General features: G+C 46.0%; 1 protein-coding gene across 1 annotated transcript; it reads right to left on the bottom strand.

Annotated features, from left to right (window-relative positions):
* Nucleotides 1-5517: 5517 nt before the first annotated feature.
* LOC123637434 (gastrokine-3-like) lies at nt 5518-17850 on the bottom strand. The gene is made up of 8 exons (XM_045550621.1): nt 17617-17850; nt 17081-17159; nt 11304-11395; nt 9716-9766; nt 9420-9554; nt 7618-7725; nt 6500-6641; nt 5518-5612 (listed from the first exon to the last, which is right to left on the bottom strand). The coding sequence occupies exons 1-8, from the start codon at nt 17848-17850 to the stop codon at nt 5518-5520; spliced, it is 936 nt and encodes a 311-aa protein (XP_045406577.1).
* Between the last annotated feature and the right edge of the window lie 315 nt (nt 17851-18165).

Here is an 18165-nt window from a genome sequence, read left to right as displayed (position 1 = left end):
GAACTAAATACCATTTGTTCATTCAGAGCTCCCAGGATTGGAATATATGGAGCCAAACAGATACTTTATCATAAAATTATTTGTTTGGATAACTGACTCAATGAATGAATTCAAGCACCAGTTAACGCAAACATAATAAATATAAATTGATGAACTAATAAAATATTAAGATTTCTAGCTTCTGATAGTGGTTAAGTAGCTTATATCAGACTAACCCTCCTGCCATAACAATCATAAACCTGGATAAAACATAAAAAGTAATCATTTGAAGGCACTAGAGTGACCCAAAGAAGGCAGAAACTAACGAGGATATTACCTTTGAAAGAAGGTCACTCACCTACTGTGAATCAGAGTTGTCTAATATTCTGTGGCAAAACAGTCCACTGATAACCCAATCCCCATCTCCCTCTTTCCTGATAACAGAACCCCAGTTTGTTTAAGTAGCAGCTAAAAAATCCTTAATTTGGGGAAATATATTTCTTTATTTCCAGAAAATTAATCACGACTGGTCTGAAGCAGTAGTTTCCAACTGCGGTGTGATTTTCCTTCCCTCCCCTGGGGACATTTGATGATGTTGGAGGCATTTACAGTCTTCATAAATAGAGAGTATGCTGCTGGGATCTACTGGGTAGACACCAGAGACACTGCTAAACATCCTACGATGCACAAGACAGACGCCCACAACAAAGAATGTTCTGGCCCCAAATGTCAATCATGCCACAGCTGAGAAAGGCTGGGCTAAATCACTCTTGTTTTTCTCAAGAAAATAAGGTAATGTCATTAATCAGCCTGTGATTGGTCTGTGAGTGGCCATGCGACCTGAGTTCCCATGAGTCCTAGGTGGAAGTTGGCTCAGTGGGGTGTCCAGGGAAGCCTTTTCTTTCCTGATAAAGAAGGAGGGACTCAGCTGGTGGGCAACTGTACCCTTTGCCCTCTCCTATTTCCTTCTTTTGATGAGGATATGAGATTGATGTTAGGAGATGCATTAGCCATTTTGGGATCGTGAGGTAACAATCCTAGAGAGGAAAGGTTCAGGAAAGAAAGAAAGGGCTAAGAGTGTCTGATTGCCTTGTTGCAGAGCTGCACCAGCTGGGACTGTCTTCCTTTAGACTCCTGTGATCTGGATCAATCTCTTTCTGTGTAGGTCACTGTGACCGAGTTCTCTCTATTCACAGAGGAAGGTGTTCCTTACAGGTGTATCTGAAAGAGGCTGGAGTTAGTCCCAAGAGTACACATACCCTAGGACCTGGGCCCACCCCAGCACCAGTGCTTCCCCAACCCCCAAGCCCACCACATTCCTGTACTCACGCTGCAGAAACCCAGTACAGTGGGCTACTCATAGGATGACAGAGCAGTGACTGTCACTTGAAACCCACTGTCCCACCCTGCTTGGCCTCCTGTTCCTTCTGTCAGTCCAGACAGCACCCCTGGTGCTCCCCAGCTCTTGGGGAAATGTGTGAGGTTGCAGCAACTCTGATGCAAGGGGCTCAGAACACATTCAGGAACTGAGTCAAGTGCTTCTTGGGGCTTGGGGGTCTAGGTCTACCCCACGTTAAGGGGGCAAGCCCACTTCCTCAGCTTTTAACCACTAGAGAAGGGTTCCCTGGCAGCAGCATGGGGCCCTCCTGCTCATGCAGAAGCATATGACCTTGGAAAGGGACACCCCAAGAATTCACAACCCCTCCCCCCGCCCCTAATGATACAGCCCACCCTTTAACCTTCCTCTGAAAGGTTACTTTTGCCCTGCCCATAAAGGCATGGTCACAATGCCTGGCCAATGGCCAACCATCTCGTCTTCTTGCTCATAAACTTGGTAGCTTCACTTCTCTCCTGTTTGACCCAAACTGATCACAATAATAAGGAGAATCCTAGGGGTACCTGCCAGCCCCTTACAGTCTGAAGCCAGCCCCCACCTCGAGTCCTGCTAGGGTGTGTTTTGATTTTTGCTGAAGCTCCTCAGCATATTCCATTATCATCACTCTCCACGCACTTGGGGCTGAGAGGTTGGGTGGGGAAGGGGTATTGCCTGGGAGCTGCATGAAGGAACTTTCTGGGGCATTGGGAATATGCTACATCTTCATCTGGGTGATGGCTACATGGGGTGTATATACGTAAAAACTCATTAGGCTGTGCACTTAAAATCTGCATCTTATTGTGTGTTATACCTCAATAAAAATGTTAACCTATTTTTAAAATTTAAAACACAACTGAATAAAAAGAAGGCCCACCCAGTTGTTCATGGCCACATCAGCACCCAAAGGCTCATGCTTCGGCTGCCTGGTGCTGTGGTCCTCCTTCAGCACCGAGGAGGGGGCAGCCTGCAGACAGCTCCAGCTCCACTTGCTGTGGACGGCCGGGACACTTCCTGTTGGATACCTTACATGGCCCCATGGAGATGCTCCACGGAATAGCTGCTGACACCCCAGTCAAGCTCTGGGGAAGGGCTTTCCACCACAGGCAGGCAGCACATTCCAAGCAGGATACGGGGCACTGCTGCTATCCTTTGGGAAAGAAACTAAGACCTTACAGTGGGTGGAAGGCCAGAGAATGAACATGCTGGGCAGCTGCTACCAGGGCCTGGTGAGCCGGGTCCCCCAGACACACAGACCCAAGCTTGGGGCCAGCGGTTCTTCCCCAGGCTGCAGGCAAGCAGGAGTGGCAGGGGGAGCCGGAAGTGACATTGTGTGGGGTGGAAAGGGACAGGGAAGGGAGCAGGATGTTCCCCCTAAAGGGACATCTGTTAATGGAGTGCCACTCTCTAAACAAAGAAGCCAGGAAATTTGACCTCTGTCTTGGATCTCCTCTCACGGGAAAGGATTCTTGGGCAAGAGTGGAATTTTTGAAGGAATCTCAGAGATTTAGTGGGGGAGAGTTTTGTGTGGGTCCCAACTGGGGTTTAGACATTACTTAAAGACTTCTGGGTAATCTTCCAAGTGCATATTTGCAAAAGGACTGAGAACTCTGCGAGAGGAGGCCTTCTGCTCAGGAAAGAGGGAGCTGGAACAGTCTTAACCCAGTAACAAGCCCTGGAGGGCAGAAACAACTCGGACAGCATTGTGATATCTCGTGCTCAAATGGGTCCCTGTCCAGTTGCCAGTGGACTCATGTTCCAGACCCAGGGTGGTGGGTGCGGACTTTGAGTAAAAACAACCAAAGCCACAGAAAAGAAAAGCCTTTCTCTCCCCACTGTTTCCCTAAGAAACCAGGGCATATGTGAACAATTGAGACTCCACAGGGTGGGGAGAGATGCTCCTAATTCCGCACTGGGTCCAGAGGGATTGTGATCCTCGGGCCCCCAGGGGCTCCCCTATCAGTGGCGGAGATGACAGTCTCTGCCCGAAACGCAGCGCTCAGCCGAGGGCAGCAGTGGTGGAGACGGCTCGGCTGAGGGCCGGGGGCTGGGGGCTGTGAGTTCCCTGCAGCTTTTCCCTGTTCCCAACAGCACTGGAGGTGTCAGCCTATGTCAATGGCAGGGCCTGCCCTGAGAGAGGAAGACAAGAAAACAGAAGATTTCCCTGCTTGGAAGGTCACTGGGCTAATTCTTAACCACTTTTAGGCACTCCCAGAGAGACTCAAAAATTATTACCATGGACTTTGCAAGAAGCTTTAGTTTTTCAGGCACAGGTAGAGGACACAGTCTTAGTGTTCCTGTGACCCTATTTTAAACAGAAGGCTGGTCGACTTGCTAGATATGGTATACATTTGGGTCAGGGACACTGGTTTGAGATTCAGACACGGTAAATTTCATTGAGTGCTGAATTAGATGAACTCTAAGGGTAAATGTTAACAATGGGCCTCAGTAGGGTGGTAAAATCTTGAATGATTTTTTTGTCCTCGTCACCCCAACTCCCAAAGGACCCAAATCCTGGTGCAGGTATGGAAATTTCCACGTAAGGACCCAAATCTACCTTGATGAGTCCCCCAGGTCTGGAGGACTGTGCTGCCTCCTTCTCAGGGCAGAGCTGTCACAGCCCAATCAGTGACAGCCAGGTGTGGCCATGTAGACCGGGGGCAGCAGGCCTTGCACCTAGAGTTTCTGGGAGGAAACCGTCCCAGCTGGCAGAGCTCGGATCTGCAGGGACGGATGGAGACAGATGGAGGTGAGCACAGTGGGCAGGTGGGGTTGGGGGTCTGCCTCCTGGAAGTAACAGTGATACAGTGATTGGAGGGGGTCTGAGGGTAATAGGGAATTCAGGAGCAGCTGAAGCAGAGAAGCCCAAGGAGGGGGCAGGAGACTGGCAAGAGAGTGGTCAGTAGGTCCCAGGGCCGGCCTGCAACAGCTCAGAGGGCTCGGGAGCAGGGATCCAGCAACGGGGACTCAGGCCTGTGCAACAGGACGGGCACCGGTTCCCAGAGCTCGAGTGTCAGGTGGAGGCTGGCTGTCAGGGAGAAGGTGGAGGGAGCTTGGGGGTGGACTGGCTTCGTTGGCCTTGGTTTGTGACATCTAACGCTTCCACCCAGAATGTGGTTGTGTGCGTGTCTTCACTGGCCTTACCCTCAACAAGCCGCATATGATCAATCCACAGGTTCAGAGCCTCTGGCCTGCCCAGCCACACCCCGTGTCAGCCCAGGTTGGGGTAGAGTGTGGCCTTTCCTATGTGATCAATAGCCCTTCCCTGCTGGCTGCAGGCAGCCACACCGCTCTGCTACTCCAGGCCCTCGGCAGACCGGGCTGAATATCACCCTCATCAGCCTACACAACATCCCCACCCAGCCCCACCTGATTTTAAAGGGCTCCAGACTCCAACACGACCTCCTACGGACATCTGTGTCTGAACACTCCTTCCCTGTTTATTCCCGTTCCAGCGGTGAGGGGAGCCAGGGCTGCTCCATGTGCTTTGGGTGGGCCTGGCTCCCAGCTACAGGAACGGACAGTTAATGAGCAAGTGCTGAGAATCCAGGTCCCTTATTAATTTGCAATGGGGAGAAATGCCTGGGGGTTACCACTAAGGGCTTTAAAACAGTTGGTTTCAAAGGGAGGTCCAGGTGGATCTCCAAGGCTGGGACACCACAAGGAATAGGCGTCCTTAGAATCTCAGTGCCAATTTTCAGTACATAGAGATGTGGCCTCAGACCTGAGAAGGTTAAGCCTGTGCTGTGGCTAGTGTCACTGTTTATTTTTGATTGATTGATTGCTTGCTTTGGACAAAATTTTCAAGGGATTCCTCAAGGGACATCCTAGAGAGAAGCTCTTAGGGATAAGACAACCTGGGAGAGGTGTCCTGTCCTTCACACCATGCTGGTGGGGAAGTCTGGGGCTGCACGAGGCTGGGGGTGCCGAGAGGACAGTGCAGGTGGGGCGAGCTTGTGCTGGGCCAGGGAGGCAAGAAGGTTTATTTTTCAGACCTGGAGGGAGAAGGTGTACCCACTCTCCCAGATTGCAGAGCCGGGTGTTGGGTTGGAAGGCAGAAGGTTGAGCACTGAAAAAAGCAGCTCCCCACAGGCATAGGGAGGGCCAGGTCCTAGCACCGGCCCCAGGCCAGGCGGGTCCATGCTGCACATGACCAACCCGGAGGTTCAGAGCCCAAGGATCTTGCCACAGATGGACAGTCCCATAAAGGAGAGAAGTTGGGCTTCAAAACAGGAATCAGGGTCAATTGCCAGGGCAGTACCTTTAAAAAGAAACAGAAGCATTTTACAAAAAAAGAGATCACTTTAAGACCCCAAAGTAGAATGGATGTATTAATATAATGAGCTGCATCTAAAGCAGAGGTGGTTCTCCAGGGTAGCTCTACTAGCAAGAGACCATGCGACTAAAATGGATTTCCCACTCTGCCCTGCAATAACTGGCCCCACACCTCCTCTTCCTATTTCTTTTACCGAACCCTAAGCGTCCTCCTTAATCTTCCAGATGCTCAAGTTCTCCCTGTCTTCCTGCTGTAGCCTCCCATTATGAAGAAGCCTTGCTCGCTGGGCTAACTTATACTAAGATGTAAGTGACTGGCAGCAGCCTACTGGGAAGAGGTCACTGACTATATCTGGACTAGCAGGCAGATGGTGACATCTTTTCTGGTAGCTTTTCACCACTGTCCCCCACCACAACCCCAGCAGGTGCTCCTTTCCCAGTGGAGTTTATGACCATTGGGGTCTTGCCTTCCAACCTTTAGGCAGCTTGAGAAAGGGGAGGACTGAAGACCCCAGAGCTATGGGCCTCTGGTGGAGGCTGCTGGACACCGTGTTGCTTGGGCAGAGGTGATGAGGTTTTGTGTCAGGCAAAGGTGTCCAGCAACCATGAAATCCCACTGATGAGATGACTGACTTTGACCTTCTGATTAAGCTAAGTTAACTCCGCTCCTTATTCTCAATGAGCCCTGGTATCAGCAAATCATCTCTGCCACTGAGGGGGCAGACATGCTCTGCTGCATTATTTCTATACCCAGTAACAAAGAAATAGAATAAACCTTACAACTGTCATTAAAATTTACCAGTGACCTATAATTCATACCGTAGCTTTTGAGTTACACATGGTCTTGGGTCTTTAGTTACATTGTTAACACACCTTCTTTTTGCTGCTTTGCAAAATAGGTGGGGACATCTCTGCACATGTCCTTGACGGGCATTCCATACTGGGCTAAGTTCTTGATGTGGCTGGGTACAACAATGTAGGTCAGGCCGTGGGTGGGTGGGTAAGGCGTGAAATCCTGGAAGGGGTGGCGCATCACAATGGTAAGACAGCACATGTGGATTCCTGGAGTTCTGGCCCACCGATACAATTGACAAAAATTGCCCCGAACCCAACCTTCCCTTGAGTTCCGTCTCTAACAGCAATATCCTACTGGCCACAAGGTGGCGACATTAACTCAGAAAAATCTGTATGCCTGCGTGTAAGGGTGGCACTTCCTGTCTGTTCCTTTCACCCTTTTTAACTTCACAACTTGTCCAGCCTTCAGTGCTGTCTCATCTCTAATGAGAATATAGAATAGTTTAAAAATTATGTGTTGCATTCACATTATTGTTTTTACTTGTTAAATCATATGGGTGGGATACTTGAGTCTTCTCTCTTTTAAAAAATGGTTGTTTTATTTTTATGTGACCCAAAGGGAATTGTTTCCCCCAAGAGTCAGCAAACCCTCTTCCCATGGACGTCAGTGTTGCCCAAATGTCCTGTGCAGGTTACATAAGCAAATGACAGCACATTTCAACAACTTGCCAAGGACTCTCTGCTCCGCTGGTTTTTAACTAACTAGACTACCCTTGTCATTTCAGAGGAGGGGAAGAGGCCTTCAGTGGTCCTGGGCTATTTTCAACCAAAGATAATATCTGTGGATGTGTTTGGGGAATGGGCAGGGGAGGCAAGAAGGTAGGGGTATGTGAATCCTTTATGAATTCACTCTAATATTTCTATTCCACAGTTTATATTTACTAGCATGTAGCTCAAATCCTTCTTCAATGCATCTCAGTGAGGTCATCGCATGGAATTTTTATTGATTTAATCATGATTTGACCCGAATGGGGTATCGGCTGGACCTGGAGTCCTTCGTGTGATGGTGGGATCCACGGCTTTCAGAGCAAGCAGGACCTAAGTCTCCCTGTGTGCACAGCCTTGTCCTAGGAGGTTGGATGCAGAGCTGAAAAACACCAAGCTAGGAGGGAACCAGAGTGAGTGGTCTCGCTTACTTGCTTTTTCAGGGCCTTGCTCATGTCATCCAAACTTGGGAAGACTGCTTGATCCATCTTGGCCAGGACACAGGCTCTCTTGCTAAACAGCTTAGCCACTAAGAGGGACTTAAAGCGACACAGCAGAAACATGTAATTCATTCAGTCACAATATGAATGGACACTTACTCTCCATCAAGTCCTGGCACACAGCTGTGCTTCTGGCTGTGCTGTAGAGCACCCCAGGGGAGAGCTGTCCTGGGCACCAGAGCCAAGGTCAGCGTCAGGACTGGCATCACCTGCAGAGCCCTGCTGCTCCCGAGGGCCCCATGGCTCTGTCCCCTGCTGCGGGTGAGGGCAGGAATCCTCCAGGGCATTCTGCACATCACTACTGGGCATGTGGGACAGGAGGGGTAGGGAGTTAGCCCCGATAATAAGGCTGACTTTCAGGTCCTACTCTGCCACTTAGCAGCCATCGTGGTCCTCAGTGGGCTCCATGATCCTCGGCTTCCTCATCTGTAAAGCAGGAGTAATAATAGCCCTCTCCCGTGGGTTGTCCTGAAGATAAGAGGAGGAGTTGAGATACTAATTGCTGTAGGAGCTTGTGAGAGCATTGTGCAAGTTACAGAGTGCCCTCTGAATGGGCAGGGTTGTCAGGAGCCTTGAGTCAGATTGTAGCCCTGGGTCTGCCACTGACTACCCTCTCCATGGGGCCTGTCTTTGGGCCTCTCTCCTGGATTGGATCAAAGCAGTGGTTCTGCAGCTGTGTCTGACTGAGCCCAAGGGTCACCTGCATCCCCCTAGTCCAGCCAGAGTAGTTCTGACTACTGACTACTTCTGTTCCATGTCAGAGACGACTGTGGAATATTTTGTTTGCAGAAAAATTTCCATGGGATAAAATAGAGTTGGAAATCACTAGACTGTGTAGACTGTGTGCTCTGTAGCAGGATTCAGGGGACGTCTCAGAAGCGGGTTAGGTGGAGAGCAAGGGGGGCGGTCAGGGAAGGGAGTGTGCCAGGTGCAGTGGAGCAGAGGGAAAGCCTACATCTCAGGTGTCCGGCCTGAGACGTCCAGTGTGGCTGGAGAGAATGCCATGGAGGCGGCTGGGAGACGGGCGGACAGGAGAGGGCGTTCAGGGCCAGAGCTAGGATCGTGGGCTTCATGTCAGGCAAGGGTGACTTCTAAATGAAGAAGTCACCTCACTTAATCCTCCGGAGTCCTGTCAGATAGGCAAGGCAGCTATTCATGCTGTTTTCCAGGTAAGGAAACTGAGGCCAGCAAAGGCTGGGTGATATTTCTGTGGTTAGGATGCTTTTCCATTGGAGAGCTGGGCCAAGGACCCATGTGGGCCCTTCCCGATCTTGTATCTTTTTCTGCCTGATCTTACTACTGAAAGAGATGGGCAAGTTATAGCCAGATTCCTAAAAATAAAAACCCATCATTCTTCTTCTTCGGAAATTAACACTAAAACACAAAACATCTTCTAATGTGCATACCTGTTACAAGAAATGGGGGCTCTTTAAATGGCTTTCCTAGTTCAGAGGCCTTTGGTGGCCATGTGAAACCAACACCTCACAGGAACACAGGGGATGTGGGACCCCTGTGGACCAGCCAAGGCTCCTCCCACATTCTGGGCTTGGAAAGAAGCCCCCACAGCTGTGGGAAGCTGGTCTCTTACCCAGAGACGTGCAATCCCACGGAGGGCCTACACCTAGAGAAGGCAAACGCAGACAGTGCCCTCTTTTCTCTGGAAAAACACAAAGCTACATTTTGGGCCAGACAAGACTTTCTTTGGCATTGCAATGAACGTGTTTCACTCTTACTTTCTCATAGTCCAAGATTCCATACCATTCGCTCCAAACATTGTTGTCTCGGACGCTGACTATACCTCGAGGGACATCGACATGGATGCTCTGAGTCCCGACAGATCCCTCCAGATGGTGGCTGTCACTGGGGCGCTGGCAAAAGCAACAGTGAGAAGAGTTGATATTTGCCCACACCTTGCAGGTTTAAGGGGTACCCACAAGAAATGTGAGGAGGTTACCCTTTATTATCACCCTTTAAAATACTTCTGCTAAAGAAGAACTAGACAGGTGGGACCTTCTCCACTCTCACTCACCATCAGGGCCAGAGACAGATTCAGGAAGATCACAAGGATGAAAGACGCCACCTGAAATGGAAACGCATATCAGTGCACTTCTTAGCTTCAGATGAGCTCAGAGTCCACAGCCCAAAGCCCTGCTGTGGCTGGAGGCTTCTTTAAATGATCTCCAACTCTTACCATCTCTCACGCCCTTGGGGCCCGATGTCAGGAGACTGGTGCTCAGCATGGTTGGTCTGGGGTGTGCTGGTCACTCGGGAGGCAAAGCTTTATGGCTCACGTAGGAATATCGTTTCTGTCACTCTACACCTATTGTCAATCACTAGGCTGAATATTAGGCAACCTGACTAACCACTTGATCTGCATGTGGGGAAGGACCATTCTAGGCCAAATTGTAAAATAACTGATAATTCAGGTTCTCAGTGTTCTTCCTCTGCACTTTCCTCTCCCCTCCCAACTACTGGGGACCCCTGCCTGGCACCCCTCTGGAAACTGATATCTTCCTGATTTCCTCTCTTCTAGATTCTCCCATTTTGCTTGAGAATAAAAGACCACACACCGCTTATTTACATCCTATTTTGAAATAAACTCTACTTAAATATGACTAGTTCCTGACATATTTGCTGTTAACTATTTCTTCTCTGTGTGGCCTGCTTGAGGGAATTCCCTGTTGAGGGAATTCCAGGCATCAGAGAGTTAAGTGAAAGAGAATTGGTGGGAGCTGGAACAGACCAGGGTGAGGAATGCAGCAATGATCCTCTCCCATACCCCACAGTTCATTACCTGCTCTACCGAGGGCTCACCCAGCTCAAGTGCATCCAAACACAAGCTGGGGTTGACAGGAACTCCCTTTCGCCCTCATCCCCACAATATCCCATGTAGCATCCTATATGCAATGACAGCAATAAAAGGTGAGATACATCTTCAAAGGAAAAGAAAACAGCTGCTCTATGAACACTAATTGTAGTGAGGTAAGGCTAGTTGATGAGACACATGAGATGCAGAGAACTAAAGTTGGTGCCACATATTAAATATGTCTGAAATTGTCCTTCACTGGAAATTTGTAAATAAGACAAATCTAGGAAGAGAAGACCCGAAAATATGAATATCTACCTAACTCCCAAAGCTTCTTGACCTTTAAGAAATCAGTTACTAGTTCCTTTGGGGAAGACCCTTCAATCAGATGTTCCAAAACAGAAACCTGTCAACACAGAGGTTATGTGCCAAATTAATATTTGAAAATTCTATTTGGACTTAATTTGAAGAGTCCATCGCGGTGGTTGAGGGAGGGAAGAATGAGTCCCTGGCTATTTTGGCTCTGAGAACATGATCACCTGCATTTAAAAATAGAAAATATACTTACAGGGCATTTCATGTTGTCTCTCTCTCTCACACCCCATGCAACTGCATGCATAGTAGAATTTTCTATGTCCCGTTTGTTTTCTAAATCTGGTTTATATAGTCCTAGACCTTTTAGTTATTGCCATGATAAAAAACTCTGGAATAGTTAACCATGATCTGGATATCATTCAGCGGGAAAAAAGGCAAGTTTATGTAATCACAGTTATCACTTTTCTTTAACTCTGTCCCAGTATTTTCCCTTTACCCCGATACCGCCACTGGCTCCAAGGCAAACATGGCTTGTGAACAAGTCTTTGTGGGCTGGCACGGCCATGACTGTAATAACCAAGGCGAGGACTGCAAACAGTAGATCCCACAAAATGGTCCTGATACAAAATCAATGAACTCACTGTTTCTACTTCCCCATTCCTGAAAAGTGCTGTAGTAACAGTGGGGGTGGTTGAGAAAAGCCTTATGAAGCTGAAAGGGACAGAATGAGTGGCCCGATTAGATTGATTGAAAAGCAATCCCGTCCAGCTCTTCACTGAAACCCCAAATCCCATGGCTGGCCCTGCACCACCCTCTGCACACCCACCAAGCTGACCTCGTTTCCTCTCTTCAAACATCCACTTCTGGTTGACTTTCCTGATACTCTGATATTTTGCCCCCACTCTATGGTTTGTCTCTCTCCTCCCAGCTTTCATTTCAGGCTGCTCTTTTCCACAAAGAACCTTTGGCTGGCCCCGGAACCCCTGAGACATAGGGAACGGTTGCCTTTCTATGATGAGTCAAGCACCAATTCAGGCCTTTTCATGCATTATCTTATTTCTCCTCAAGCTCTGACTGGTGATCCAGCTACCTGGATCAAATTCCAGAAGGCCAGGATATTATTTTCTGACAGAAGAGGAACTGCGTGGGTGAGCCTGGGCACCAGAGAGATGCGAGGAGGAAAGACAGGCAGCTCAGTCCTTGTGATGCTTAATGAAAACGAGCCACGGGAACATCATGTGGTTGGACTTTCATTACTATTTGGTCAGCCAGGGCTCAGATAATATCATCTCTAATTTTCTCAGAACTTCAAAAACATAATGCACAGACCACAAACTCCATAGTTATTGACTGAATAAGTAAAATGGATTAAAAGGATGACTGTCAGAGACTAACAAAATGGTAGGCTTTGTCTCTAAATAGGTGGAGGCAATAAGGAAGAAATAAAAGCTAAACTCTTTATTTTTAAGCCCAGGGAGTTTTGCGAGAAGCTGTACAGAGCCGTTGAATGTGCAAGTCAGAAGGTGTCTTAAAATGCAGTGAGAATCCTCTAATGAAAACTTTGCAGAAATCACTAGGAGAGAAACAGGAAGGATTGTGAGTTGTAGAAAATCAAAAGGAAGTGTAATTTCATATATATGTATAAATATATACATATATATGTATATATAAAATGCACTTTAAAACTTACAAATCACCTTTATAGTCATGAATTCATTTATTCCTTATTACCAACCCTATGGGTTAGGAGGAGTGGTGGTTGTTAACCCATTTTACAGATGAGGATATGCAGTCCGTAGACTAGCTCTGCACCAAGCAGGTTCAACTCCTACTTCAGCACTAACCAGATATTTCAGTGTAGAGTTAAAATTCAAACTCAAGTCTGTAGACTTCAAAGGCTCTAATTATATGCAATTTTCCCCTAAAATGAGCTGCGTTTTGGGACTTGTTAACTTCAAGCTGCAAGGGTCCTGAAGAACAAATGTCCCTGTCTGTAGTCAGGTAACTATGCCGAGCAGCTAATTCTGTTGGAGCCTCTCCATGCAAATGGAGACCAGGAATCATTCAAGCCCCAGACACTCCTCTTGCCCCAAGTCCAAGTGCAAGGAGCGAAGGAACCAAAAGTAAAGGCATCTGTGTCATAGAGGAAGAACCAGCAGATGATCCCAAATGAGTTTCTGATCATGGAAATATCTGGAAAAAAAGGGGGTGCTCAGATATGAATCCAAACAAAATGTCTGGAATCTGAGAGAGAAATGGAGATCAAGCCTCAGGCAGTCAGAAAGCCATGATGAGGCGGACAACCTCTGTCACCCCAAGGTCCCCTCTTGTCCAGCATCTGTTGTGAGAGGGGTATGTACGTCTGGAGGACAGTCATCCAACTCTTCTTCCCTCAAATGTCCTCCTGCAGGACCAGTCTCTGGTGTCACACTCTTCAGTTTATTGGGGTCCCTGGTGAGTAATGGCATCATGTTGGAATACTTTTACAATAAAATGCCTCATGTAAACGAGAGTATTATTAAACAAAGTTATTATAATGGTGTTTGAATATTTGTTCCAATACTGGTAAGTTTGCTAATAAATAACAATTCATACTCAAATATGCATTTAGTTCTGCAGAGACCAATAGCCATGTGCAAAAAGGAATAATCAATATATTCAAATCATGGAGTCTTATTAAAGAATGAGCTTGGGCCAATAGCAAGTTTGGACAGCACCTCTTTTTTGCCCTGCACTCTCTTCTCTTCCTTGAACTTCCAGTCCTACCACTTTACTTCTCAAAAGTCCTCCAACAATGTTGACTCTACCAATCCACGAGCATGATATGTTTTGCCATTTGTATGTGTCATCTTCAATTTCTTTTCCTCAGTGTTTTGTAGTTCTCTTTGCAGAAATTTTTCACCTGAAGGAGCAAATAATTAAGAAGTACCTTGAGAAAGGAAAAGAGAACCATGAAGGAGAAGAGTAATCAGGACCCAATTTGGATGTGGGGGAGTGGTGGGGAGATCCAGGTCTCTGAGAAGGGGCTGAGAGCTTCCAGGAGCATGGGCATGGAGGGCTAGGAGTGTGGGTTGGGGACAGGAAATAACCTGATCCACTGCTTTGGTTTGCAGGGCACAGAGAGGTTTCCCAGGATGTAGGACTTTCAGTGCTACAAGTAAAGTGCCAGGCAAAGCAGGACAGGTTGGTCACTCTGGGGGAAGCGGAAGAGGGTGTCTCCAGCAGAGGATGGTACAAGTACAAATGCTCTGCTGGAGAGGCTGCAGGGGCGGGGCTGGGCAAGCCTCATAGGCTGGGGCAGGGGTGTTTTCTACTATGTGTGGGATGGGAGGCCACTAAAGGGTCTTTGAAAAAACATTTCTAATTCTCCTGTGGAGAATGGGTTGGGTGCCAGTAAGAGTGAAGTGTGGGTGAGGAGGATTATGGAACGGGGTTAGAGTTCCATGAAGGTCTAGTCAGATTCACCCCAGGCCCTGGGGGGTTGGGAGGTTGAGTTATTGCTCCCTGACTCTAGGGGCTGGGCAGAGTGGGCAGGCTCTAAGTCTGCCTCATTTCAGTTAATACCAGTACTTACTGCAAATCGCTAAGTGGGTGAGAGCAGAGTGGATTCTTGATAAAGAGAGAGCTTGTCAAGGAGGATTTCTGAGTCATTTTCTACATCAAATAAATATAGGTGTTAATCCTCAATGTGGATAACAGAATAATTCAACTGCAGACTTTGGCTGTAAACTCAGCTGCAGAATTAACCAACTGTCAAGGACCCCTGCCGCCAGCAGACAGGCCTCGATGATGAAGAATGTGAGACACTCACAGCAGGGACACTGGACACTCTAGGCCTGACTCCTTCCACAGTGGGCATGGGAGCAGTGCCCACAAGCTTCTGGGTAGTCCTGGGCATCTTGTTGCTGGTTGCCATCATACCCCAACAGGGCAGGGAGAAACATGTTTTGTGCCAGATTATAGAGTAGGATTTCCTGGCTCTGACTCTTTAAGGCAAAAATTGTGATCTAGAAGGAGACTGGTGGGCAGAGGAACATCATCAAAATAGTTTTGGCATTTTAAAAATAAATTTTAAATCATTGATAACATTACTAAGCACCTTGAAAATAAAGTTGACCTTAACACTCTCACAACACTGCTGTGATTATTCTTGCATAATCTATCCTGATAGTTTCCTATGTGAATTCATCTATTAACATAGTTTCTATAAATGAAAATGTATCCCAAATATTTTATTATGTACATTTCCATTAATCATTCACAGTTTGATAGAAAAAAGTTACTTTTCCTAGTTATACATGTAACATTGCCATGAACATCTTTGTGTGAAAACAACGTTATTGTTTTGTATTTTTTCCTTAAGGTAAACTCTTAGAAGTAGCTCTAAGTCAAAATATTCAAACACAATATGATACATGTCTATCATCACTGCTAAATTGCTGTCTAAAGTATTATATTAATTTTCACTTCTACTCATAGTGTATGAGTATACAAATTTTACAGTTACAACTGTTACCATTTTTTGTGTAATTTAGTAGGTTTGGCATTATATCTCATCTTTGTTTTGATTTTATTTTCTTGATTAGTGATGAGATCAAATATTTTTCCATTAGATCTTTCTTTCTCTTCCTCTCTTTCTCCCTTACTTCCTCTTTCTTTCCTTCCTTCCTTCCCCATTTTCCCCTCTCTGTTTTCCTTCCTTCCTTCCATGTGCAATTTGTAATTTTTGTACGAGCTTTACCTTCCTCTTCTTTGCAATGGGAATATCAGTAGTATTACCTAATAGGATTATTGTGAGGATTAATTAATCAGCTCAATGTTGGATAGTAGTCATGGGCTTGAGCTTGGATGTCATCAGACTGGCTTTGGATGCTGGCTCTGACCTTTGAAAGCTAATGGGGTGTGGAAAGGTCATATTGCCAAGAGAAGATGAGATTGGAAATATTGTTGTGGCTATCTTTGGAAAATACCACCTGTCACATCAATCATATTCTTCAAGTGAATTTCTATTAATAATTACACAAATAATGCACCTTATTAAAACATTACAACCTGAAAGATAAAGCTAAAGTCCCTTTTGACCAGTGCCTCAATTGTAGTCTCCCCTGTAAAGGTTGATCACCATGTTCTGTTTGACAGTTGTCTAACAGAACCTTATATATGCATGTACACACATGCACATACATGCATGCCTACAAACGTCCATACAAAATCTGTAGTGTTTCTATGTCTCACATAAATAGTATCATTTTATTTCAACATGTTTTTCACTCAGTATGTTTAGAGATTGTACTATGTCATACATTGAGATCTATTTTACCCTTCTGCATTTGTGCAGAGTAACTGCATAGACTAGATATGACAGTTTATTGAGTAATTTCCCTATTCACCAGCAGTGAATGAAAGTGTCCTTTTCCCTAGACTCTCACTGACAGTTATAAAAACATTTTCAGTTTTTGTCAGTCACATTGATCAAAATGCCACCATTGTTTAACTTTGCATTCTCCTGATTGTTAGTGATTTATTTATATCTTTTTCACAGGTTTACCATTCACTTTTCTTACATAAATTGATTATTTTCGTACTTTACTTCTTTTTAATTGGGTCATTTAAAAACTAATTTATAGGAACTTCTTCACATATTGTTCCTCTGTTGCAAAATTTTCCTCTTAGACTTTCACTCATCTTTTAACTTTGTTATGGTCTTTTATTTCACAGAATTTTCTTGTTTTGATGTAATCAATTGTATCAATCATTTTATTTAAGGTCATTAAAAAATGTTTTGTTTAAAAGCCTTTCCTAGCCCCCAAATATGCTTCTTTAATACTTCAGTATATTTAAAGTTTAGATCTACAATTCATTTAGGTTTCAGTTTTGTGAATGTGATTTAGGTTTTAATGGATAGCTAGTTGTTTCAATCCCGTTTATTGAATTGACTTGAAATACCACCTTTATTGTATGCTAGATTCCTATCTATACAGATGTGCTTCTAGATTTTTCATTGTTTTACATTGATCTCTTTATCTAAATTTGTGACAATATCACAATTTTTATAATTATAACTTTCTAATATTGTTTTTCTCCCCCTCTTTCTTATTTATCAAACTTGTCTTGGATATTCTTGCTCATTTATTTTTCCATATGAATTTTTGAATCATCTTATCAAGGGCTTTTGATTGGCAATGCATTATGTATTAACTAATCTGGGGGAGAATGAACAGAGCATTTTCTGTTTGTAAGTTTGCCAACTCTCTTTTTCCTCCCTCTGCTTACCATGCCTTATCAGGAGCACGCCATTCACAAAGCGGCCAGGAAGGTGAAACTCAGGCCCTACAGGTGCTTTCTGACAGGCCTGAAAGGTACAGGGAAAGGAGAATGAGTTTGCTGGACACAATGAGGTGGCAATGATCTGCAGATAATCTCGTAAGCCCAATTTTGCCTCACTTACATTTCATTTTCATTATTTCCCTCGGAATAGGAGAAAAAGGTGATCTTTCCCCATTTTATGCATGACAAAGAGAAGCCCAGAGAAGTGAGATGACTTCTTTACAAGGAGGACACAGCCCACGTCCTCCCATGTCAAGATGTCCCTTTTCTATGCTATCAAAAAGGAATAAAAAAACAAGTGGAAATTAAAATCCAAAGCACAGGCAGGAAAATGTGCACAGGACCATCCATCATCCCTAGGATCAAAATCTTGGCATCAGCTTCTATGACCCTCTCATCTCCATTCACTATTCAGGTGGCCACCAAGCCTGTGCATTTTCCCTTTTGGTATATTTCATGTCTTTTCTTCCTCTCCTCCCGACATCATCATCTTCATCGCACTTCTGGACGGTGCCCATGACCCCAGGCTTCTCCAGTTCATCCAATTCCCCAGGCGCATCATGGCTGTTAGTCAGAGATGGGGAAAATGGGAACAAACAAGTGATTGTTTCCAGAATGGGGTCACTGGGGTTGAACGGGAAACTGAGGGGCTTCAAAAGCAGGCTGGACCTTCTGGGGACATTTGTGTGGGTTGATGGACAAGATGTCAAGGTCATGTCCACACCTTTCTTGGTTCCTACTGGGTCACCTGCAAGGAGCCTCCTAAAGGGGCATGCTTGCCTGTTGACCCCAGGGCAGGGGCAGAGCAGGCAAGGTGCTGGGTCCAGCCCCAGGCAGCACAGGGCAGGGACAGGCTGCTGGAGGAGGAGGACCGCCACTGGAGCTTGCTTTCCAACATGACTCTTGCTGAGTCATTGTGGAAATGTGACTGGGGCCGCCTCTCAGCACCTGCTGTTTCAACTTCCCATAGCCTTAAGAAGGGAAATTAGAAGCCCCAGTGTTGCCTTATAAGGCAAAGTGGGGCAATTCTT

This window comes from Lemur catta, chromosome 4, assembly GCF_020740605.2.
Source record: "Lemur catta isolate mLemCat1 chromosome 4, mLemCat1.pri, whole genome shotgun sequence".
NCBI lineage: Eukaryota > Metazoa > Chordata > Mammalia > Primates > Lemuridae > Lemur > Lemur catta.
This window is presented reverse-complemented; position numbering and strand designations above follow the sequence as displayed.